We start from the raw sequence: 26,871 nt of genomic DNA, 5'->3' as shown, positions 1-26,871 counted from the left end.
ATGAGTCGGATCCAGGACCAGACGCAGAAGGTTCTGACCATAATGTAGACCCTCATTCCCAAACTGTAACTCCTGTTGGTGGAGACAATGAGGAAGACGATGATAAGACTCAAATACCTGATTGGAGCGACAACTTTAGTTTTTTGTCAGGGCAGGAACAGGTTGGCTCTGAGGACGACGGGTGTGATAACGCACAGGGTGATGATGATGAGGTTGGAGATCCCACTTACTGTCAACCCACAGTCAGCCAAGAGATGAGGTCAGCAGAGGAGGTGGAGGAAGATGCTAGTGACGACGAGGTCAGGTTGCGCCTTCCTGGACAGAGACGTAGTACTGGAAGCACGTCAACAACTGCATCCTCAAACACAACTCTGCCTCTCACCACAAGTCGTGGTGGCTCTTCAGGTCACATGGGTGCTAAGCCTTGCATAGCCTGGGCATTTTTTCAGATCGATAAAGATGACCCAACTCGTGTTATCTGTAACAATTGTCAGCAAAAGCTAAGTAGAGGCCAAAAAATACATAGTTTGAGTACTTCATGCATGAACCGGCACATGGACATGAAGCATAAGTTGCAGTGGGAAGCTCAGTGTGCTACAATGCGGCCTAGCCGGCCGGGCCAACCACCGTCTGCCATATCTTGTGCATCCGCGGCCTCTTCATCCTCTGTGACTGGGGGGACAGCAGTCACACCTGTTTTGGGGCGCAGACCTGCCACCTCTTTACCCGCAACAGCCAGCGTGATTGGCAGGTCATCATTTTCTTTGGAGGTGGTAACACCAGCTGGTGTTGAGCGCTGTCCGACATCGATAGCACCACCTTTGGATCAAGGCAACCTAACATGTCCGCCTGCATCTTCCTCACTGACCGGCAGTTTGCCGGGGACACCCTTATCAACCCCGTCTAAGCACAATAGCCAGCCCTCGGTCCCTCAGATGTGGACAAGTAAAAGACCATTTCCTCCTAGCCATGAGAAAGCTAAGAGGTTGAATTTCACCATCTGCAAGTTCTTGGCTACAGAAATGCTGCCTTTCCGCCTGGTGGACACAGAGGATTTTCGAGACCTTATGTCCGTCGCAGTGCCCCAGTACCAGATGCCCAGTCGGCACTACTTCTCAAAGAAAGGTGTGCCTGCGCTCCACCAGCATGTCGCACACAACATCACCGCTTCTTTGAGAAACTCTGTGTGTGACAGGGTGCATTTCACCACAGACACTTGGACGAGTAGGCATGGACAGGGGCGTTACATGTCGCTGACTGGGCACTGGGTAACTATGGTGACAGCAGGACAAGGGGCTGCTGTCCAAGTCTTGCCGTCCCCACGAGTTGTGCGTCAATCCTCTTTATGTCAAAGTTCCTCCACTGCTTCTGCCTCCTCAACTTCCTCTCGGTCTTCCACCTGCACCCAAAGCCTGTCTGGTCATGCCACAAGCTTTCTAACTGCGCAGAAGGGATCCTGCACACCTCCTTACTATGCTTGCAGTAGGGCTCAACGTCATCAGGCGGTTTTTACATTGAAATGTCTGGGAAATGTGAGTCACACAGCTGAGGAGTTGTGGTCAGCTCTGGAGAACCAATTTCATGAATGGTTGTCTCCACTGGACCTGAAACCAGGGAAGGCCGTGTGCGACAATGCTGCAAACCTGGGTGCGGCCCTTCGCCGGGGCAATGTCACACACGTGCCTTGTATGGCTCACGTGTTGAACCTGGTTGTCCAGCAAGTTTTAGCCCACTATCCCAGACTAGATGGCCTTCTGCAGAGGGCACGGTCGCTGTGTGCTCACTTCCGCCTTTCGCATCCCGCAGCTCAGCGACTTACATCTCTACAGAAGTCGTTGGGCCTGCCACTTCACCGGCTAAAATGCGATGTGCCTACCCGGTGGAATTCAACTCTGCACATGTTGCAGCGACTGTGGCAGCACTGACAAGCCCTGGTGCAATACGTTCTGACGTATAGCCTGGGCCAACGAGATCCAGAGGTGGGGCAAATCACGCTGGAGGAGTGGTCTCAGATCAGGGACCTATGCACCCTTCTGCACAGTTTTGAAATGGCGACGAAGATGTTTAGTGCTGACGATGCCATTATCAGCATGACTATTCCGGTGATTTACATGCTGGAGCACATGTTAAACAGAATTCGGAGTCAGGTGGTGGCACAAGAGGAGGTGGAGGAAGTAGAGGAGGAGGAGTTGTATGCGGAAGGGCTAACATCTGCAAGGTCCAGATGGTCGGCAGCACCAAGGCGGAAGGCATTTGAGGGTGGGGGAGATGGTTTTACCAGGGCGCATGGTAGCAGCCAAACTAGTGAGGAAGGTGCAGGAGCCCAGGAAGAAGTGGAGGACGAACTGATGGAAGACTCATCAGATGAGGGAGACCTTGATCACATTTCTGTTGTGCGAGGTTGGGGGGAGAGGACAGAGGAAGAAAGCATGATTGTTACCTCGCCACCAACACAACAGGGACTTGGTGCTCCTGGATGCGCAACACACATGAGTGCCTTCTTTTTGCACTACCTGCAACATGACCCTCGAATTGTGAGAATTAGAAATAATCCTGACTACTGGGTTGCCACACTGTTAGATCCCCGGTACAAAAGTAAATTTGCAGAAATTATTCCTGCCATAGAAAGGGATGCACGCATGCAGGAGTATCAGCAGAGACTGTTGCAGAATCTTACATGTGCTTTTCCACAAAATACCAGTGGTGCACGTAGTGAATCTCACAGTTCCAACTTGCCAACCGTGGGACCGTCAAGTGTTCAGCACTCAAACCGTAACAGAACCACAGTATCTGCTGGTAACATCAATTTTGCGGAATCATTTCACCACTTTTTTAGCCCATCCTTTGCAAGGCCACAGGAGACAAGAAGTCTGACACATAGTCAACGCCTAGAGACGATGGTACAGGAGTATCTCCAAGTAAACATTGAAGCCACGACTGTGTCACTGGACCCTTGCTCTTTTTGGGCTTCCAATCTGGATAAATGGCCGGAGCTAGCCACTTACGCCTTGGAGATCTTGTCATGCCCCGCAGCCAGCGTTCTGTCTGAACGTGTGTTCAGCGCTGCTGGTGGTGTGCTGACAGATAAGCGCACGCGGCTCTCCACTGATAATGTAGACAGACTCACGTTCATAAAGATGAACAAATCATGGATCCGAAACGACTTTTCTACCCCTGTGTCATCCTGGGGAGAGTAAAAGCTTGATGATTGGTTAAAATCACCCTACCAACCGTTTTAAGCTTTCAAATTACTAATCATGTTTATCTGTATCTTGGCTGGAAAATAATTTGGGCTTTGTAGCAGTGTGCAGCACTGATTCTATTAGGCCATCTATACTAAAGCTTCACCAGATTTAAAATTAATAATAATTTTTAGCTGCATCTAGCCCGGAAAATAATTTTGGGGCTCCGAGATGCGCAAGACACATAAGTGCCTTCTTGCTGCACTACCTGCAGCATGACCCTCATATTGTCAGAATTCGAAGTAATCATGACTACTGGGTTGCCACACTCTTAGATCCCCCAAACTTTTCGATCAACCTTTTCATTTTAATAAAGACCAAAAAAAATGGTCATTTTTGAAATTATAAGCATTAGCAGGTTGTTAGAAACTGAAATCAAACAGTTTTCAACTCAAAACTTTATTCTAGGTGATGTTACATTTTCACATAGGACCCCTTGTTCGAAAGGAGCTTCTGAACTCTCTCGTCCATTGAATTTCTCAGGTTTTGGATGGTTTCTGCTTCAATTGTTTTGCATGAGGACAGAATACCCTCCCAGAGCTGTTGCTTAGATGTGAACTGCCTTCCGCCATCATAGACACTCCTTTTAATGATGCTCCAAAGGTTCTGAATGGGGTAGAGGTCAGGGGAGCATGGGGGTCACACCATAAGTTTGTCCCCTTTTATGCCCATATCAGCCAGAGATGCAGATGTTTTATGTGCAGCATGAGATGGTGCATTATCATGCAGAAAAATGATCTTGCTGTGAAATACACGGTTCTTCTTCTTGAACCATGGCAGGAAGTGCTGTTTGAGAAAATCCACATACATTATGGAGTTCATCTTTAGCGCCTTCAGGGATCCTAAAGGGGCCGACAATCTCTCTCCCCATGATTCCAGCCCAAAACATTACTCCACCTCCTCCTTGTTGGCGCTGTAGCCGTGTTTGCGTGGGGTGTCCATCAACCAGCCATCCTCCACTCCATCCATCTGGACCATCGAGCGCTGCATGGCACTCATCCGTGAACAAAACAGTTTTGAAATCAGTCTTCATGTAATGTTTGGCCCACTGGAGCCGTTTCTGCTTGTGTGAAGTGGATAGAGGAGGTCGACAGGATGGCGTATGCACAGCTGCAAACTTCTGAAGGACCCTGCATCTTGTTGTTCGGGGGACGTTGGAGGCACAAGCAGCTTCAAAAACTTGTCTGCTGCTATGACAAGGCTTTTTTGCCGCTGCTCTTTCAACCTGACGTAATTGCCTGTAGGAAAGAGTCCTCAATTTGCCCTTATCAGCACGCACACGTGTGTACTGTGAATCAGCTACATACTTCTTGATTGCCAAGACACTTCATCCTGATCATCGCACAATGTTGATTGTAGTCATGCCTTGACCTAAACACTCCACAATTTGTTGCTTCTCAGCAGCCGACACATCCTTTTTCTTTCCCATTTTGGCAGAAAATGTAGGCTGCTTAATAATGTGAGACAGCCTTCTTAAGTAGTCTTGCCTTTCATTGGACACACCTGCCAAACTAATTAGCACAGGTGTCTGCAATTGCTTACAGTGATATAAAGAGCCCTGACACACATCACCATCAATGAGTTTAACTGACAAACAAACAAATTCTTCCCTTATCACTCCTAAACACTTTTTGCATAATAATTTGGAACACAGTGTACATGTGCTTTTCCACAAAACACCAGTGGTTCACGTAGTGAATCTTACAGTTCTAACTTGCCAACCGTGGTCTGTATGGAGTTGTTCAATAAAGGGCCCAAAATTAAGATAACATAGATGGGAGAGGTCTCTATGAATAGGAATTCCTAAGTATTTGATACCCTGTGAGGGCCAGGCAAAGGGAAAGTTGGACTGGATGGAATCCTATATGGATTTGGGGAGGGAGACATCGAGGGCCTCAGACTTCGCTGCATTGATTTTAAAATTTGACCATGTAACAAAGTGATCTATTTCAGCCATAACAGCATGGATGGATATATGTGATTGAGTGATATATACTAGGACATCATCAGCAAATAGAGAGCACTTGTACTCGGTGCCTCCCACCTCAATCCACCTAATATTGGGGTTATGGCGAATTGATGAGAGCAGGTGCTCCGTCACTAGGATGTATAAGAGAGGGGACAGAGAACACCCCTGCCTTGTCCCATTGGTGATTGTGAAAGGTGATGAAAATGTTCTGACGCGCCCCCTGGGCCTTGGGACACCCGGAGCCGGACCCTTTTTGGTGGATGCTGGTGGTTGTAGTCTCCGTGGCGGCAACCCGGTTCCGTGGCTCAGGGCGGTCAAACCAGTGGCGGAACTATTTATGTGGTTTTGATGTTTAAATGTCCGACTACGCCACCCGTGGATTGCGGTCAGAGTGAACCGCCGCTCCAGGGCAGACCGCTGAGGCTGGTGTTGTGGGTGCAGCAGAGCGTAGCATAACTCCCCACGGGAGGAGTATAGCCTCAGGGCAGTGTATGCGGAGGATGGGGGTGATGGTGCAGGGCAGCAGCAGTAATGACACGGAGTCAGTGATGCAGTCCAGGGCCTTTACTCACAGTTCTTATTATCCAGACCACGTCTGCAGGTAACGGCAGCCCACGTCGTACTGTGCTCACCAGGTGAGGGGCTCAGACAACTCCCAGATAACTTTGGAGTGCTTCACATGACCCCCTTTGTGTGTCCTTTGTCTGGCCTTTCTTACCAACCCTTCTGTCCGGCTGCCTCAGGCCTCCTCTTGGTAAACTTGGCGCCAGTTTCCCTGACCCTATGTGGTGCCTTCCTAGTGGGTGTAGCGAGGGGCTGCGCCACATAAAATGTCACAGCCTCCTGTTTCTAGCTGAGGGTCGTTTCCTGCCTCCACTAGTTTCGGGGACCGGTCTCCCCCTTTGGCCTGACCCCTCCACGCAGGTGGATTCGGGCGTGCAGTGGCGACTCGCCCGTCCGCACCCCTGAGATCCCTTCGTTCCTCGTTCCTGGAGCCTTCTCCGCTCCTCTTCCTTCCTTCTCCCTCTTCCCGCCTCCGGAGCAGAGCTCATGCAGAGCCCCTGCTCCCTGCCACTTCTGCTCAGACTTCTCTGCACTGAACTAAGATGGTGCCCACCTTTTATACTCCCTTCTCAATGCACCCAGGAACTGCTTCCTCCCTGCTCCTGCACTACAGGGTTCCCCTTCCTCAGTGTTCCCTCCCCCCACTCCAGCCAGGGACAGGGACTGTCGTGCCCATCTCAGGGGCATATTGGTCGCCCTGCCCCACGGCAATGTGGTGTAATGCATGCAGGTGTCGGGTCCTGATCCACACTACATCCTTACCTGAGAGTGAGATATCACACCTCTGGGTGAGGTGCAATACCTCTGTAGCAACCGAGCCCTCAGGGTGCTACAGTTCCATTTATCTTCAGCCTAGGTGACGTATTGCGATACAGGGCCGTGATTTTGGCTATAAAAGGGTCCCCTAGACCCCTACCCCAAGCTTTTTAAGAGAATCATATATGGCGTGCCAGGAGACTCTATGGAATGCTTTCTCAGCATCCAACGAGAGTATCTAATTACAAATTTTTAACTGCATCTAGCCCAGGAAATACTTTGTGCCTAGTAGCAGGGTCTGCTAGTCAGCGGATTATCCCGGCTGTTAAGCAAGCTACACCACCTGTAGTTTGGACACTTCATTTTTTCAAAGGAAATGCTTCGGGACCACGGGATACTCAGTGAAGAGCATCAGGAGGCACCCCAAGGCATAGGGGCTCGGACTGGCAGTAGGATGCCTTGCGGTGGACAGCCGAGCTCGATCTTTAGCTTTAGTGGACGCTACTGGAGCTGGAATTACGCGGCTGCTGGCATGAGACTTGCCCTCCAATAGATCCTTGCAAATGGATTTAAAGCGTATTTATTCAAATTAGAGAGACAATTTAAATTAAAAAGCTTAGAGCTGCCTCCACCACAGGGGGGCTCGCTCGACCCACCAGCGGACAGGCACCAGTATTGGGAGAGGGGGGCTGGCCGTCAGGGTTCAACGCGGCTCTGGCACAAACCCGGCGACACGGAGGTGGCACGGGCAGGAGCGGACTGAATGTGTCGGCTTCTCACTTTTTGGATTTTAGAAGGGCATGACATGCCTATATCTGTGTCTCCCCCTCCTTTTACTCCTCCACCTCTTTTCTTTTCGCATGACTATATGTACTTGTCACTTTTCCATGTGTTAGTTGTGTCTTCTGAGCAGTTTGTCAGCTTTTGGACACCTTTGAAGGTGTTTTCTATGTGTTTCTATGTGTTTTTGTTTGCCTGCCATTGGTTTTAACGGTGTTCGAAGGTGTTCGACGAACAGTTCGACGAACAGTTCGGCGAACACACGGGTGTGGCTCAACACTACTGCTAATCAGTGGTGGGCATGTGGTTGGACCAGCAAGCATCAGGGAGCTAGTCAGATAGTGATAATCTCCTGCTGATTAAACACCGAATTTATTGAAAAAGAAACACACAGCCTAGTAAGTGACACATCGCTGGAATCAGGGTCTCAGCTACTGCCTCATGCTGCTCTCAGAACACATGGCAAAACCTGCTGACAGATTACCTTTAAAGTGCTCTTGTGTGCATTCCTCTGCTTTACCATCTGACAGTGATAATAAATACTCCAGTTTTGGTTGCCTGATCTCCCAATATGTTAAGACAGCTTAATTTTAGAACTGAACATACACATACGATTACTTTGGTAAGTGATGATACAGTATGTGTATAACAAACTATGGAAGATCAGTTGTGAAATACACTCTTGCTTGTATACTAACATCAGATGGCTTGTATTCATCTTGAGTCATGGAAAGTAGCTGCAAAAAGCAAAGCAGGAAAATAAAATTAATGGTAGCCACAATGACTACTGTGCCCTGGAAGGCAACAACATAGAGACAACGAATACTCACACAGCACTGTGAAAAAACGAAAGCAGAATACAACACACACTTGACATTAAAGTAAAGCAGTAGCTAAAATACAAAAATACAATAAATGACAAATAAACAGTTTTACAAAGTCCAAAAATCCATTTTAGATGGATGAATCTTTTATCTCTTTCTCCGATGTATATATTGCATTTTAGCTACAGTTTTTTTCTTTAATGAAACATTTACAATACAATAATTTGAGAATCATTTACTGGAACTTTAAATGACAGAATTGTCACAAATGGTCTTCTGTAGTCAAAGGTAATAATACAGGGGTGAATAGTGACAAATAACTATTTTAAAAAGACTATTGGGAGAATTGGTTTAGAAGAAAAACATTGTGATAAATTAGGTGGGTCACACATAATTCCATAGTAGCAATAAATCAACTATGACACTGAAATTTATATGCAAGAGAATAATTAATAAAGCCATAAATGGTTGCTAGATGCACAGAGTCAGAATATGGCACCTATAGAGATATTGAGCACCTACTGTATGGTTCTCATTTCAAAAAGAGACATACAGTTTTTGCTTGATACATTCTGAGAAATTGTAGCTTTCTCAATGAGATGTCATTTTATAGAGAACGTGTCTCCAGGTGTGGAGTACAAGACAACATGCACAGGACTTGGTCATACAAATATATATTCATTTTACACAATTGTCCGGAAAAGTTTAAGCTCATAGTTAGAACCAATGAATGATTCATACATAAAAGCAACAATGACAAAGAATCAAATGCACAACAAGTGTTGGGCTGAGTGTTATCCTAATTTCTTTTTTTACCAATGTATGTTATGCTAAAACTTTTGTAATGCAACATTACTGGTAGCATCAACTTTACATGTAAGGGGTTGTCCCATAAAAACCCTTATTTTTACGATCTGTCAATCAGACCTCCAATGCCCCATGTCATTATCAAGAACAAGGGGTTAATTCTCCTCCACTTGCAGATCCTTATTCTTGGTAATAATGGAGGTCTCAGACATTGGACTGTCATCTGAATTAACGTAAAAAATAGTAATCACTGGATAACGTTTATAAAGCACTAAATAGTAATCATAGGATAATGTTTATAAATCACTAAATCTTAATGTTAACCTGTTTCTTACACATGAATTTGGTTTTCTTTCAAAGTGAAAGAGAGTGACCAGTGAGTGTGTACGATACTTGCATTTGATCTCATCATATGCACTAGTGCGTATATCTAATATTCTGTCTGACAATGCCAATGACTAAGGACTAAATACTTACAAGACTATCGTTTTTCATATTGTATTTAATCACCACATCAGCGGCTCCATCAGGGCTTACTGTGTGCTCTATTAGAGATCATTTTTGGCTGTATCCATCTATTTGAGGCGGACACCAAGACATGATCGACTGTGTTTCGGTGCCCGCCTCAAATAGCTGGTTATCTGACAAAGCACTCAGTGACCCCATCTGCATCATTACAGTCAATGACCCTGTCAGGGAACACACATGCATCCCATTGTTCAGGGCTTCAGACAAAAGCTGTTGGAAAAGCACTGATGTGGGGATCAAACGTAAGGTAAACCAGGCCTAAGTCTAACACTGTCCTGCAATGCATAGTAATACGTCTGTAGGGTCAACTCAGAAATATAAATTGGGACCAATTTCCAATATTTTCTGCCTCTGGTTCACAACAGTTTATTCAGACCACACTACTGAATGTTTTCATAAAACCTCACTTGGTTCTACACAGGCTTACTTTTCTCTCATCTGTGGGGTATTGAGTAGCATACCACAGACTTCGTCTTCTCTCTGCAGTGAGAGGAGGTGGGCTGCAGTCTTCCTCACCCTCACCTTCTTCATTCTCCTTATTTTCTTCAAAGATCACCTACAAAAGTGTATACTACAATCATTACAAAAGTCCAACTTAAATTGTAATTTATACAGATAATCTGTATATAAAAAATATGTTTGTTTTTTGTATTATTTTTTTTCTACAACTACAAAGAATCGCTAGGAAAAACATTTTAAATTATGTTCCCCTTCCTGTAGCAATTATTTTAATATATTTGAAATATATTATATTTTAAGTTTCGATTTTCATTTATTTATGCTTTTATTCAAAAAGAATTTTAAATGATTTATTTTTTAATTTACTTCACACTCTCTTCCATCCGCATAAAGTCACAAAAGACATTTTAGCAAATTAACCCCTTCCCAACATGACCAATTTCCATTTTAGTTTTTTTCCTCCCCTTCTTCCAAGAGCCATAACTTTTTTATTTTTCTTTTATTTTTTTAATGACCTGGCAATACGATTCACCTTATCAATACGATTATGGCGATACCAAACTTATCCATTTTTTTTTCCATTATTTTAGTAGTGAAAAAATATCAGAAATGTGTAAAAAAAAAAAAAGATTGTGCTGCTATTTTCTGAGACCCATAATGTTTTCATTTTTTGGGCAATAGAGCTGTGTTATTAGAGTTTACTTTTTGCATGGCCAGATGACGTTTTCACTGATGCCATATGGGGACTTGGCGGTTAGAAACAGATCTTGGCTGTGTGTCACAGCCATTATCTGCCTGGTATTCGTTGGGTTCATCCCGTAAGCTTGCTCCATAAACCCACTACCGGCTTCACCGCACATGTGCAGCGGATGTCAATATGGGGTTAGTACACTCTTTTTATTGCTGATTTTCCCTGTTAGTGGCGTGGGTACATTAGCCCCAGTTACATGAGAAATTCAGTCTCCAGCTTGCATAGCAAAGCGGGCTGGTTCTCCTAGGGCACATGGCGATACATGATCATTGGGTTAGAGAAGGAAACACTGTTAATGCTTCCTAATCTGTATACACAAGTGCTGGTTCAGCTAATAAATCATGTTTATCTTCACAGAGGGAAGTCTGGCTGTGTCTGAGAGTTGATTCAATCTTGTGCAAACTACTTAATGAGTACTGATGTTTTAGAATGTCAGTGCAGAATAAACTGTATACAACTTGGACGTTTATAGTCTAAGGGCAATACAAAAGTAGTTAAAGAGTATCTAACACCAATCTAGAGCTGCAGTTTTTATTTAATGGGGTAATTTTTCCAATTACAAGTTCAGAAAGTAACTCTAATGACCCTCGAAAGGGCCGGACTTTCAAACAAAATCTGGGTCAGAACTTATCGGTTGTGGGATCCCGGCATGCAGAGTGGGATCCCAAAACCCTCCATGGCCTTTCTTGCACTGAAACAGTGAGATATCACAAAATCTTGTTCTTTGCACTTATGCAGCACTGCTGTGTACTATACTGAGATGTTACCGAACAGTAACCACTATAATGATGTTACCCTCCAGTAACAGCATAGTAAAGTATGCAGCATTGCTGCATAAGTGCAAAAAGCAAGATCTTGTGATGTCTCACTCTTTTTCATTGCAAGAGGGGCCACGGAGGGTTGTGGGATCCTGCTCTGCATGCTGGGACCCCACAACCATAAAGTTATGTCCCAACTTTTGCTTTCTGTGGACATTAAGGACTTTTCTGCACACGTTTGACAATAACTTATATAGGAAAATCACCAGTCTGTGGCTGCCAATTCTTTTGTTAAATAAAACAGGCATTCCCAGTCTGGTGATAGGTAATCTTTAAATCTCAGCTTAATAATGGAGACATGGCTGTTCTGCTGGATCCCATTTTGATTGTAATGATAAATGTTAGTCTTATAATGCATCCTTTTAGGTTTCTGGCATTTTCTCCAGCTACAGGCTGTGCAGTTCTTCCAGTGTCAATAGAGCCTTCATTGTACCCCTCTATTCTCCTCCATCACCATACATCACATTATAAAGATTATAGTTTACTTTAGGGCTCATGCACAATACTATAGAAAACCAATACACCTCTATAGCAGCCATGCAAAATAACGCCATTATACAGGCAGGTACATGAGACTTTTTTCAATGTTGTGCCTAATTTTGTAATTCTTCAATGTGTTGTTTAATTTATCTGGAAAATAATCCTTTGCTCATTCGTTACTTAGAAGGCATTTATTTTGTTATGGTATTAAGCACTTTGAAAGTTAAATCCCTGAAATGCACAGGAAACAAGAATTAGACTGTACAAGGACAGGACAACTCAATGATCAATAGAGATCAATGACGAAGTGAAAATGCTAACTGATTTACAGTACTGTATAAGTCTGAAAACAAATAGGTCCATTAAGAGTTTGGTACAGTTGTATTTAAGTGGTTTCTTTAATGTGTTTTCCTCAGAGCAAGAACATCCAATCCAAGGATCAATAAAAATAAATAATTAATAAAATGTTACACTTACGACAGGTTCCTGCAGCCAAAGACGTATCAGAGTTGCCAGCGTGTAATACAGTACTAACAGCATGACAGGGTTGGTATAGTGGTACCAACTTAAGCTTGGATTTGCTATGAATTTCCATGTACTTGAACAGTTGGTCTGAACTATTGAAGTGACACCAAACAACCTATAACAGAGTGAGGACACATAAATATGGAAAATCTTCTCTTTACAGAATACTATACTACTAAGAATTATAGGCAGTTTCTAGAACAAAACTGGCTACTCAAGCTACGTATACACATCGCGTTAAAGAATATCAGCACCTAATTTTTTGGTTTTTTTACATGACTATCATGTCACTGACATATTAGAAGTTCTGATCAGAGGTTGAACAGGTACTGAGACCTCAACTGAAGGAGCAGCAGCTCAGAGAAGTAGAGTTGGATGAAGAGTTAGCCGAAGAGGGGCATTAGCACCAGAAATTCCAAAAATCAAAACATGTCATTAGATCATGTCAAAAGTTTTTGAAAGTGCAGTTACTCTTTAAAAACCCTTGGATTCTTCCTGCCGATTTAGTAGGAATGTTTTGCAATGAGCTATATGCTTTTTTACATGAAAGCCCATGGATGATTGATGCCACAGTACAGCATTTGTCAGAGACATTCATTAAATGTTCGAGTTTTTCCAGGTATTTGTTATAATGCATCTAGTAAATGGATACTATCATAGTGGGTGAAAAATGCCAGTGACGAATGCTCAACTGAGGCATTCACCCACTATAGGCTATACTAAAATCCATTTAAAGAAAATCTGTCAGCAAGTTTTTGCTATGTAAGCTGAAGACACCATGCTGTAGAGGTTTAAACACAGATTTCTGTGATGCCTCACTTATCAAGCTCCAGGTTTTGTTTGCTTACAATGTTTGTTTTAGCACCAGGAGTTTATCACTGCTCAGACTACAGCAGTGAGTGCCTGGTAGTCAGACACACCCCCTCCTGTGATAAGCAGCTCACAGTCTATAGACATTGTATATACAGAGCCTGGTGTGGTTGGGGTTAGCTTTCTCAGATCTTCAGGCTGTGTGCCCACGATGCGTTTTTGGTGCGTATTTGCAGCGCGTAAATTCTCCAGAAACGCATTGCATACCTTATCCCATGAATTCCTATGACATTCTGCAAGTTCTGTGCACATGGTCCGTATTTTTTCTGCGCAGATTTTACTCGCAGAAAAAATACGGACATGGCCAATTCTTGTGCGTTTCTGCATGCGTATTTGCCTATACAATGCATTGGAAAAAAGCATGGCAAATATGCATGCAAATACGCGTCAAAAACGCATGTAAAAAACGCATGCGTTTTTCTGCCAAGGAGATGCAGAAATGCTCAGGAAAATTTCTGCTTCATTTCTGCATCGTGGGCACTAAGCCTCAGCATTGTTTAATCTAAAAACTCTGTCAGAATGGCTCCACACAGTAAACTAAGTGATACATCGTTGGATTCAGGTCTCTTTGCCTACAATATGCTGCTCTCATATGAGGTACCAAAAACCCGCTGATAGATTCCCTTTAATGAATATGCCATGAAAAGCTCATGTCTCATTCAGCCATTGGTCACAACCTCTAATTAACATATACGTCTTAACATATAACAGATACATATTTAACATATAACATATACGTTTGAACCTTATTCATGCTTCCTGAATCAGGAGCATCTGACTCCAGCACGCTCCCTCAAGACCGGAATGAACAACGCCAGTCTTGATGAATCGGGCCCATTGTCTGTATTTGGAAGCGTATGAACAGATAGTCATTGTACAGGTATATATTTTTATCTTTGTATATGAAATATGCAGTATGTTGAATTTTTTCCCATATAGTACACAATTCAGCCTGGAAAAATATACAGGATGCAATTAATTAAGGTAATTTAAAAAGTCACAATATTTTTGCGCAACTCAGCAGTTGCTGAAAAATATTGTGACTTTTGACATTTACACGCCAGTCCCAGTCAGCTACGCCTTTATGGGATGGGCGTAGTAACTGCCCCGGAGTGGTGCTACACTACAGTAAGTGTCATAACTTACTCAAGAAATGTATACCACACATTTCTTGTAATTTCGCAAGCCACTTAATGAGTCAGGTCAAGTGTTTCATTAAAGAGTTAACATTGTTTTAATTTCAATCCATAAATTGGTAGTACACATGAAAATAAGCAATTGTGTAATACATCCTATCAGGGAAATCAGCTTCTTTCTCTATGAGCATTCATTTTCAAAAATCTTAATCAAAGGCAGAGCTCCTCCCCCTCTTTGGTCTACATAGAATCTCATCAATAATAACTGCCATCTCCTATCTAAGCAATGAAAACATCTGTCTTCACTGAATACAGATTTTACCTGAGAATTTAGATTTTTGAAATTGAAAGGTCAGCCAAGGAGGAGAAAGAAGTGGATTTCTCTAATAAGATCACACAAACTTCATGTATCTTATTAATTTATGAAACAGAATTCAAAATGACAGTTACACTGTAAGATTGGCATGTGCTACGCCAGTCTTAATAAGTCACCCTCAAAGTCTCTTATTCTGTTCATATTTATATTTGCTTGATGATCTATGTATTTGTGTCACCCCAGGCCTGGATGCCACAAATATTAAAGGCTGTGTCTGAGAGCAGGAGGGAGGTTCCCTGGTCAGGGAGCATTAGCATGCAGCACCTCCTGTCCCAGGCCAGTAGGGGGAGCAGGCAGCCCCTATAAAAGCTGGAACTGGGGCAGGGTTAGAGAGACCAGAACCCACTTCTGAAGTGTCCAGAAGGGTTCTCAGAGAAGAGGGACAGGTCAGCAGCAGCTGAGGAGTCCGTGAGGCAGAGGAGAGACTGCGAGCCAGGGACAGAGGCGACGAGAGCCGATCCTGGCTGAGAGAAGTACACAACCGGATATTGGGGTCCGAGGCTGTCAGGGTTGCAAGCCCAGCAGCAGAGAACAAACCCGCGAGGGATTTCAGGTCCCTTGGCCTAAGAAGCCTGGAGGCTCCGCCACACAGAGGGACCAGTACAGCAAGGAGAAGCAAAAGGTACCCAAGGCCCGAGTCGCAAGCCATACAGGCAAAGTACACGGCCAGCTCAGGGACGTGGGCTATTACACCACGAAGAGGGGAATAGTCAGCAAGAGCATAGAGAGAGAACGGTAGGCCTACACACTCACCCTGACCAGTGGGGCTCGCCCGAATGCTCTCAGATACCCAGGCCCATTCCTAACCAGTACTCCTGTTGGGTCAGTAATAACATCTGCAATAAAGACCCTGGACTGTTTGAAGCGGACTCTGAACTCTTACTATTGCGGCCTGCACTATCACCCCCAGCATCTCTGACCGCAATCCACGGGTGGCGTAGTCGGACATTCAAAACACTGATAAATAGACTGCCACAATTTGGTCTGACCACCCTGAGCCACGGGATCGGGTTGCCACTACTACCCCCAGCATCATACAGAAGCCCGGTTCTGGGTACCCCACGGCCCAGGGGGCGAGTCATATTATTCTGTGTGAAAAAACTATTAAGAACATCCCTTTACATTCAGTTTAGGGAACACATGAACATGAACATGTTCCCATGCTTAGTTCAGTATTTCATCCATATTTAAGAGTGCCTATTATTTTTTCCCCTTCGTTACAGGTGCTGAAGACCAGTGAAGGTCTAAATGCTGAAACCCTGTTGACCACTGAAAAACTGCTCAGAATTGTAAACTCAGGTGGCAGACCCCCTGAGCCCCTGCATGACCACTGGTATACTTTCTATTGACTCCCAATAGTAACCTCCATAAGTCTATAAGGCTGTAGCACCACATACACAGTGATGTGAAAGTGTTTGTCTTCTTACTGATCTCTTATTCTTTTGCATGTTTGTCACACTTAAATGTTTCAGATCACAAAACAAATTTAAATATTAGACAGAGATAACCGAAGTAAACACAAAAAGCAATTTTTAAATGAAGGCCTTTATTATTAAGGGAAAAAGAAATCCAAACGTATAGGGCCCTGTGTGAATAAGTTATTGCCCCCTAAACCTAATAACTGGCTGGGCCACCCTTAGCAGCAACAACTGCAATCAAGCGTTTGCTATAACTGGCAGTAATGGGACATACACCATCCAAAAAGTTCAACTTTTGTCTCATCAGTCCACAGAGTATTCTCCCAAAAGTCTTGATGGTCATCAAGATGTTTTATGGCAAAACTAAGACAAACCTTTTTGTTCTTTTTGCTCAGCAGTGTTTTTACCATGCATGCCATTTTTGCCCAGTCTCTTTCTTATGGTGGAGTCATGAACACTGACCTTAATTGAGACAAGTGAGACCTGCAGTTCTTTGGATGCAGTTGTGGGGTCTTTTGTGACATCTTGGATGAGTCGGCACTGCGCTCTTGGGGTAATTTTGGTTGGCTAGCCACTCCTGGAAAGGTTCACCACGGTTCCATGTTTTCGACATTTGTGGATAATGGCTCTCACTGTGGTTCGCTGGAGTCCAAAAGCTTTAGAAATAGCTTTATAACCTTTTTCAGACTGATAGATCTCAATTACTTTGTTTATCATTTGTTCCTGAATTTCTTTGGATTGCAGCATGATGTCTAGCTTTTGAGGATCTTTTGGTCTACTTCACTTTGTCAGGCAGGTCCAATTTAAGTGATTTCTTCATTGAGAACAGGTGTGGCAGTAATCAGACCCGTGTGTGGTTAGGAAAATTGAACCAAGCTTCCCAAAGATGTGATAAACCACAGTTAATTTATGTTTTAAGGAGGGGGTAATCACTTTTTCACACAGGGCCCTGTAGGTTTGGATTTATTTTTCCCTTAATAATAAAGACCTTCATTTAAAAACTGCATTTTGTGTTTACTTGTGTTATCTTTGTCTAATATTTAAATTTGTTTTGTGATCTGAAACATTTGAGTGTAACAAACATGCAAAAGAATAAGAAATCAGGAAGGTGGCAAACACTTTTTCACACCACTTATATATACATAGATATATGTATATATCTATATATATACACAAGAATTACACTATTGATGTTATTCAAAAATAATCTGTCATATATGGGCATGCAGATATTTGAAATGTAAATCCACCGACACCTTTATATCATCTATCTGTTGCTGCATTCCTAAGAAATTAGAGTGTTCATTCATGGACAAATAATACATTAAGTTCTCTGGGCATAACAGAGAACTTAACAATCCTCTGCCTCTTGAAGTTGCTTCCCCGCTCAACACCAGCCTCATTGATAGTTCCCTGTCTGTGCAACATGAGGGCCAGGCAAGGAAACTAGATAGTGAGTTCTAACTCAAGGTAAAGGGACTGGTGATGAGTCAGGAACCAACCTTGGGACACAAAGCCAAGGAAGTGCTCTGACACATCCAACTAATTTGTGTTATGATCTGCAACATAAACTAAGGAAAGATAGGGGAAAGCTGTCCCTACAATAAGACTAAGTTGAATCCCTACAATGTAGCGGGCTGCCTGTTCCTTGTGAACAGACCCGCCTTTGTCCTCGGCTAGTCTGAACGAAGACCTATAGAAATAAGGGAGGGGTCCCTAAAATACTAAGGACTGGGACAAAAATGGGACACCTCTAACAGAAGTTGCTGCAGAACACAAAAGACAAAATGACAAAAAGTACTAGAGGTCCCAGGGGACCAAGCGAACTAGACAGAGATAGGCACCGAAGCAACTGGCTAGAGAGACAGTCAAACAACACTGAAGTCCAGCAAGGCCAGAAGGGCGGAGCTGGAATATATAGGCAGATGGTCACGTGACCGCAAAACACAAGATAGAAAAAACTAACAGGAGGGTTCTAACAATTTGAATACGTATGAAAACACTACAACAGATAGAAGATATAAAGGCATTAATTGATTTACATTTCAAAGACTTGCATGCCCAAGCATCCTGTTCGGACAGGTTAATTTTACGGACAGATTCTTTTTAAATATAGTCATTTGAGTTCTAATTCTTTGGGTAAGAACTTTGGACTAATGTATTTTTTGCTGACAATGAATAGCAAATCAAACCTTAATGAAAGTGTCCATCTTCGTCTCCAATTTTGTCTATCTCATACAGAATATCTGCACTATAAAATAATACAAATAAGTTGCAAGCAACTATTTTCGCCACTGTAAAATAAAACCTCCTGTATTTTTAGAGCAGACCCAGCAGGGGACACCCTTAATTCATGCAATCATTGCAAATTCATGCAAATGTTACAAAGCGCACATAAGGTCAGTGACATCAGTGGCAGAGCAATAAGCTTTCCTACATGGCTCACTACTAATTTGGAAAGACGCCAAGGTCTCTTTCTTGAGAGAAGCTACATCCCGTTTAAACTACAGAAGGCAAGTTAATGCGCCTGCTTTAAAAGAGTAATGTATTGATTGTCTGGTGAACTCTGTCCGTCTCTATTGCAAATCAATAAAATAGTAGTCCAACAGTCAGCTGTATGTGTTTTAAAGGGCTACGTGTACATTTAAAGCAGTCATATTGGCATTTTGAAAATTTCAAGCAAAAATTCTGGTTTATGAAAGGCTCTATTGTGATTAATATCCCTACTTCAAAGAATTACAGTAGCAACAGCCATGAAGTTATAAGCCTCTAAAATTACTTCTGGCTGATGGAAAGTGAAATCACAGGATGAATGAAGCCTGCTTACTCAATTTAGCAAAAACTAAACTAAACCACACGTTAATTAACATCTCCTCATCATCAAACCATCTCCTGAAGCAGAATTCTGTTCAGTCCAGGACTCTGTTAAGCTGCAGTAGGCAGTAGTTTTTAATTAAACATGAAACTGCTAATTTGAAATGGTAAGGGGCGTGGGAAAGGGGAGAGGGAGGACAACTATATATTTTTTTATCACAGTAAATGCTAAATACATCATGGATTTTCTCCTAAAAATAATAATAAAAAACTGCATGTGTGAACACGATCTCATAATGAACAGTGAATTAACATGTCATTTGCACATTTGTGATAAAATATTACAAATTGTTGAAAAGTTTTCCAATGAATAAATGTAAATGTACTCATATTATTTAGCTCATACAAAGGTTACAATTAAAATGTTTTTTAGAATTCTAATGGTGCCCCTGGCTACACTGCTGGTTCTATCATTATAACATCCACAAGTGTCAAGTGATGGTGGTCACGTATGCTCAGTGGCTCAGTCATACAGCCTGTATCCTCTTGTACATGGGTGGCAGAATGAATTCTGAAATTGTGCAGACCAGTCAATACGAATTGGGTCACTGGTTGTGGCTTCTTACAATCAGCACTGAACACATTAGGTGTATGCTCTGAGAGTGGAAAAAATACCTGGGGGCGCTATAATAGGCATGAAGGAATACAATAATATTTATATGTGTTATAAAAATATTATACCAAATTAATGTTGAAATTAGACTTTGGCTACACAAATGATCTATATGGCTTCTACACCACAGTGTAATGCAGGTGAATGCAGTACTGCGACCATGCTTGTAATTCAATCCCTTACGTGTGCTACTCTTAAATGTAGCAGAGGCATATGAACGAACAAAGCCTTCTGCTCTCTCAGTGATCAGTTGTAGGTACCATATCCTGGCATACATTTGTTCTGCAGTGACCATAGTAAAATGTAGCACTATATGCATTATATAGGAGTCCATGTTTCACACTGAAGCACTCATACAGGAGCGGGTCTTACAGAGCAGCCCTCCATTGTCGCACAAAGAGAATACCCTAAGCAGGGTGTGCCTCTATGTTCTAAAAGAGCACTCAGACAACCCTGTTAAAGGGAACCTATCATGACATTCATGCTGCCTGAACAACAGTGTAGTGTGAACATAAAAATGGATATTTTGAGTCCATATTGAAATATACAGAATGCATTCAAACCATGTCAGACCAGTATTGCTGGTTATATATTCACAGATAGATATTCTGTCCAAGTCTTGTTTACACACAATTTTCATAGTAACAAAATCTTGAGAAACTGTTTACTCACATTGTCTGAAAGTTCACCTCTCAAATAGTCCAATGTTTATTGTTTGTTATTGTAAAACATGGAGATTTGTTTAACCTTTGTCTGCAGTTGACTTATGTGATCCTTGAGAGCTTTTGAATTGTGTGGGTTTATTACCCATCATTGTCTGATGACAGCCTTGTATATTTGATTCATCTTTTCCCGAAGGTTGGCCACTGGAGGTTAAACGTGAACTAGACTTACCAGTGTAGATTCACTATATATAAGGCCAGAGAAATATTATTAAGACAGAAACCATAGTTGCACCTGCACTAATGTGTACAGCGTTGTAATACCTGCAATAAGTAGGTACGCCTATGCATTGTTGTGATTTGTCCAGGGGTACTCTGTCTTGGTGTTTGCTTCTCTGATATTCCAGACAGATGATGTTTAAAAGCTTCTTGGTGATGACGTGACTATACTGTATGCACTTAACCTTTGTATGTTAACATATACAAAAGTGTACACAATATCATAATATCATATTATTCCTTTAATTTTGTACTTTATCTTTTAAATTAACTATTATAAATAAAATTGTGTTATATCGCAAGTGGTTGCCTTCTTTAAAGCCGTATCCGAACCTTAGTGTTAAAAACTTGGCAAAACACACAGGTAGCATGAATCCGGCACTGGCTGCGTTATTGCAGCATTACATGCTTTACTCTAAATCGCTGCAGCGTTTCAGAGAAAACATACTTTCAAAGGCTGGCCAAGGATTACGTGTCTTGGTGGACTAGTCTGAAGAACGTGCCTGGTGGTTTCTCCCCTATACACACATCTGACAGGTTCCATTTAAGTATGTTAAGGTAATATGAACAGAAATTCAATTCATTCATCTTTTTACTTACCTGGCATAAAAATCACCGGGTGGAATGATCTCTTGAAAAAATTGAAATTGGTATAGATAAAGTCCAATCAAGTGCCCTGCACTAAATATGGCCATTAATACACATAGGCAGCTGAATATCAGCGGATCAAATACTCGGCAACAGGACCACCATGTGCATAACCCCAAAAATACAAAGAAATAAACAGCTGAGGTCAAGGAAGGCAACATCATGCCTAAAATGAACAAAGAAAAAAAGGGTGTTAAGTAAAATCATCATAAAAAATAATTAGAACAATAATAATAATTAAAACAATTAAAAATAATTTAAATAATGTTAGAATCGATTATGTTTATAGAGCGGATTTATGTTTACAGTAAAAATAGCAAGAGTTTTCACTTAAATCTAGTGTTGTGCGAACGTGCTCAGATAAGGTGTTATCTGAGCATGCTCGGGTGTTATCTGAGCATGTTCGGCATGCTCGTCTAATATGTTTGACACTCTGTGCCTGCATGTTTTGCGGTGGTAGACAGACACAACACATGCGGGGATTGCCTATTTGTTAGGCAATCTCTGCATGTGTTGCGTCTGTCTAACACCGCAAAACATGCAGGCGAAGGGTGTCAAACATATTAGCAAAGCACACCGAAGATACTCGGATAAACACCCGAGCATGCTCGGATAACACCTTATCCGAGCACGTTCACTCATCACTACTTGGATCCTAAAGTCCATCTCCAGTATCCCTTACAGAACAGTGAGATACATTAATACTGCTTAAAAAGTTTTCTCCTTAACCTATGTTATGTACAAGGCATTGCCAGTAGCATAACATTTCACATCACACTTTTACAGAGCTTCTGCTTTGCTTCCCATAGATCACATCTATATTACATCAATATTTTTGAGTGCCTAATACAAAGGCAATATCAACCAATGGATGGAACGGCCCTTTGCAATGTATGAAAAGTGTTCAAATATGGATGTAGACATTTTTCTTCTAGATATCACCAATATTTGATTAGTGTTTCAAAGGTATTTTCTGTGTTTTTAGTTTATCTCCAGAAAATAGCAATCAGTATTATGGATCAGAATTATAGCTATCAGACCATCAATATAACAATATTGTGGATCAGTGTTATGCATATGTATAAATATTATAGTTGAGCAAAAAGATTTGCAGGACCCTGGTCTGGCGTCCACATCACAACTCGGTTCAAATGGATCAGGGCAGTACAAATATCCTCAGCTGGCATTCGAATGGCAGCATCCCTGGCACATCTAGCAAATACTAGGCCCCATGATGTCATGGCATAGAACCTTGCGACTAGAAGGGCACAGTAATCACAAAAGGCATTCAGATTGCTAGCATTTGAGTGCTGGGCAAGGAAGTTTGCACTACATTTTTCATTTGCCACATAGTACCGACGTGACCCGGGTCCTGCAAATCTTTTCGCACAACTCTAATTAAGATGCTTGTTTGCGAGCAGCAGTTATAGTAGACATGACTCCATGTGACTCCTGATCAGTAAGTATCGCTTACTAAATCTCCCAGTATACCTTGCTTGAACTGAAGGTGTGCATGTGGTCATATATTTAGCAACAAGAAAAAATATTTTTTGATTATAGTTGTGGAAGAAAACCCTTAAAATCTAACAATGTGCATTTACAAAAAATTGGTATAAAATGAATTGAATACAATTTTTTTGCACTTTTAAAACGGATTGAATTTTTTACAAGACAGCTTCCTTTTTTATCATACATGCATTTTTTTATCTATAGAGAAGCCCAAGAGGAATTGAACTAAAAACTGCCAAACCAATACTGTGCTATGGAAAAAAAAACATAAAAATGGCAAGAAAGCATAAACACATCAAACAAATTGCCAAAAACTATATACTGTTTGCATTTCATAGTTCTTCATGTAGCTGTGTGTAGACATTCTTAGTATGTCACTCATTCTGTTCCTCCTCCTTTTATTTGAAGGAAGAAAAAAAAAAAGAGGAAAGCGGCATCTACTGGGCATTGCAAGGAGACAAACCAGGTCCAGGTAGAATAAAACCTTTTAGTGGAGTAAAAGTTTTTCTCTTACCCGGACCTGGCTTGTATCCTACTTTGCAGCGCCCAGTAGATGCCACTTTCCTTTTTTTTTTTCTTTCTTCATTTATCCAACTCCGTGCTTTTAGCAGTGGGATCCTGCAGTTGGTGCAGCAGCAATCCGGGGGAGCTTGCACGTTCATTCCAGTGTTGTGCATGGTGAGCACAACCTCGTTAGGTGAGCACCATTCACATTGTTCAAATTCCCATGGTTGATCGGTACATACTGTAAGGTGGCTATTGGTCACATAGTCGATGGGAGGTATGTGTCACAGAGATGGCTGGTCTCTGTGATGTAACCCGGAGTGTTTCTCTAGTGCACATAGCACTAAGAGGATCGTTTTTGCACCTGGGACCCGGTTAAGGGTAGTTTAGAGAGTTGGGCGGGTCCAGCAACCCACATACCTCACCTCTGGGTGTGGTTAACAGCCTATATAATGGAGGCTGATGTTGGGCACATGGTCTGTGTGTTTGGAGGGAGAAGGCCTCCTGGGTATGTTTGTCTCCAGACTGAGCCAGGATACTGGACGCTACCCCAGCCTGTGTGCCACACAGGCCTGGATGAGCAGAGACCTGCTAAGGACATTTTACTTTGTTTGCCTGATCTAAAGGCTGTTTGCTTTTCTGTTTGGCTTCTGGGTTTATGAAGCAATAAACCCACATGAACTTTTAAAGGAACAAGCCTCCTGTTTTCCTCCCGTCGCACCCAAGTAAGTAAAACCTCTACAATACCTAGAGCGCTTTTATTTGCTTTTACTAAATGCTCCTTTTATTTGACTCTATGCCATTCCCTGACAAAAGCATATCTTTCCTTTTCAAAGTGTATGCTTCCTCCCACAAGATCAGCAAGCTCATATCCTGCTGCTGACAATGATGTCGACTTTATAATCTCAGCTGGTCCAAGATGTACATTACATTTTCATTTGGAAGAAAAACAACTTGCAAATATATAAACAAAATTCAATGTTACTAATGTATGAGAGTATTAAACTGGTACATTACTCTAATTTGTGGTAACTCTATTGCTTAATATACAATAAATCTTGGTCACACAGAGAAGACGGTTACGTGGTGTACTATACACAGGTATTCGCCCTTGTAAGCTCTGGGCTGATCAGTCTGTCCAGTGCTGCAGAATATATTAGTACCATAAATGCAAAAAAATAAATACATTATTAATAAGGGACCTAATTAATCAAGACTTAAGTTTTGGATGCCAGTTTTGATGAAGTGGGCAGACTGGAGCAAGATGTCCCAAATTAATTGAGAGCCATATGACACTTAAATAATTTGGTGCATCTTTTAGCAGATGGGCACTGCTGCAAGAAATGTACATAAGTCAAGGACTAGAGTACATTTCTGTGGTAATTTACGGGACTCTTGTGGTGTAAACAATGATGAACTTGTTGGCCATGCCCATCTCGGCTAAGCTACGCCCCCTTTTCAAAAAATGGGTGGAGTAGCCTGGGACTGGCTTAAAACTGCAGAAAGTTGCCAAATTTTTATGCAACTACTGGTTGCGCAAAAAGATTGCAACATTTCAAACAGTTTTGCACCAGAATTCAGGCTAAAATTGTTTGAAGAAATGGGACCAAAGTCTTTAGTGGCATCAATAAAATACTTAACATCATGGGGGAACTTCAGTGCAAAGGTCATTAAAATGTCATAAAATATATTTATAGACCATTTTATTTAGAAATCTAAAATGCTCTACAAACAATGCTCTTTTTGTAGCTTTTCTTTTGGGGGTGTGTGGCATTTTTCCAAAATACAGCATGCTTAGTGTTTGCCATTTGTTCTTGATGATTTGCCAAGAGGCATTTAGATAAGAAATAGTTCATGTTAAGGCTGCCCACAATGAGTTTTATGTTGCATATTTTTGCTACCTCAAAAACGCAGCATCTTAAAGTTTCTGCAAAGTGGATGGGATTTATAGTAAACTCATGTACACTGCGGTGCGTGTTTCAAATCCTCAACATGTCAATTTCTCTTGTGGGTACACTGAGTTTTCTTGCAGATTTTCCCCATAGATTTGTGGATGTGGAAAATCTGCAGGTAAAAAACACACACGCGTTTTTAGTGCATTTACCCTGTGGAAACGCATCAAAAACGCATGTAATCTGCACATGACTGCCAATAAAGCTTTGTCAAAACCAAAGACAAGAAAGTATTAAAAACAAACCAGCTTTATTGAAAACATGACACACCAACAAGAGACAAAAAACCCAGCGTCAAAACCGCAATAAAAACTCATGTAAGAAAAATGTACTAAAAAAATGCAATGAAAAAAACGCAAGTGGCCTAATTTACATAATAGGTGCAGAAAAGGTACAGAAATTCTGCACCACCAAAAACTCACCAAAAGCTTATTGTGCGAACGTAGCTTTAAAGCGTATTAAATAAAAACAAATTCCAACAGAAAAACTTGTACAAAATGCTATGACAAAAAACTGAAATTCATTATGTTTTCTATAAGCAAAATACAGAAAAAGGGATCACTAAAGTGTAACGGCTTTAGGTGCACTTGCAGCAAGAATGTATTTGCCTGTCTTCTAGTTCCTCCTCAACCTAACTCCCCTTTCCATAGATTTTTTTAAGAACCAACTTTTATTTCCCATCTCTGTAATAGGAAAATCTGCATTCACTGAATATAAATTTTACAGCTTTTAACTTTGAAATAGGTGTCTAATATCTACTATTCATTTATGGAAAAAAATGAAAATAACGGTTACTCTTTTAAATACAAATGCATTTTTTTAGTCAAAACTAGAAGTGGATCCAGCAGAAAGGAGAAGTAGACTTTCCTTCATATTACTCATTTATTTTTAATCTGTTTATGAAAAATTCCTTGAACATATTCCAGAAATATATTCATGGTACAGTATAACTAGAAACTATTATGTTACTATATCACAAATGAGTCCCCAATAATTTACCTAATGATTTTATCAGATGCAATACCGTACAAAAGTTTTATGGAGGTGTGAGAAAAAATGCTGCAAAGTAATAATGCTTCCAAAAATAGAATTGTTATGAACAAAGGAGAAAATCAAATCGAATTGTTATTTATTGTGACCACATTTGTTTTCAGAACATCATCAATTCTTTCAGTAACAGTTGTACAAAGTCAGGGATTTTGTAGGATTATAGTCACGTGTGTGAGTATTAATCAGGTATTGTGAGTACTAATTGTACGAGACAGGTGATAATGATCATTATTTTCATATGTAAGTCTAAACACAGGGCCTGATTCATCAAAGCTTTCATGGCCTAAAATCTTTGAAAAGTTGCAAAATTCAGACGCAACTCGACAGTTTCTCTCATCTCTGCCAAAATCGCATATGCTGGAAATATCACTAATTTCTGGCGTAGCACACAGAGGTGCATGCCATTCGTCAGACGCTCCAGATTCATTAAGAGGAGCACACCTCTGTGGGGTCTCTCGTGGGCAAAATACTACTCAG

At 41.7% G+C, this 26,871-nt stretch overlaps 1 protein-coding gene across 7 annotated transcripts in view; it reads right to left on the bottom strand.

Moving 5' to 3' along the window:
• PIEZO2 (piezo type mechanosensitive ion channel component 2) overlaps nucleotides 1-26,871 on the bottom strand; it is a 501,115-nt gene that overhangs the window by 146,008 nt on the left and 328,236 nt on the right. For all 7 annotated transcript variants that reach the window (XM_073679027.1, XM_073679025.1, XM_073679031.1 and 4 more), the window contains exons 7-10: nucleotides 21,332-21,545; nucleotides 12,456-12,618; nucleotides 9,898-10,026; nucleotides 8,010-8,048 (exon numbers count right to left, since the gene is read on the bottom strand). In XM_073679027.1, the coding sequence (XP_073535128.1) occupies nucleotides 8,010-8,048; nucleotides 9,898-10,026; nucleotides 12,456-12,618; nucleotides 21,332-21,545 (545 nt within the window). The remainder of the gene's footprint in view (nucleotides 1-8,009; nucleotides 8,049-9,897; nucleotides 10,027-12,455; nucleotides 12,619-21,331; nucleotides 21,546-26,871) is intronic.

The sequence above is a fragment of the Phyllobates terribilis genome, unplaced genomic scaffold, assembly GCF_046119375.1.
Source record: "Phyllobates terribilis strain yellow unplaced genomic scaffold, ASM4611937v1 Scaffold_4__5_contigs__length_816908805, whole genome shotgun sequence".
Lineage (NCBI taxonomy): Eukaryota > Metazoa > Chordata > Amphibia > Anura > Dendrobatidae > Phyllobates > Phyllobates terribilis.
The sequence above is the reverse complement of the archived record's forward strand: the minus strand, read 5'-3'. Positions and strand labels throughout refer to the sequence as shown.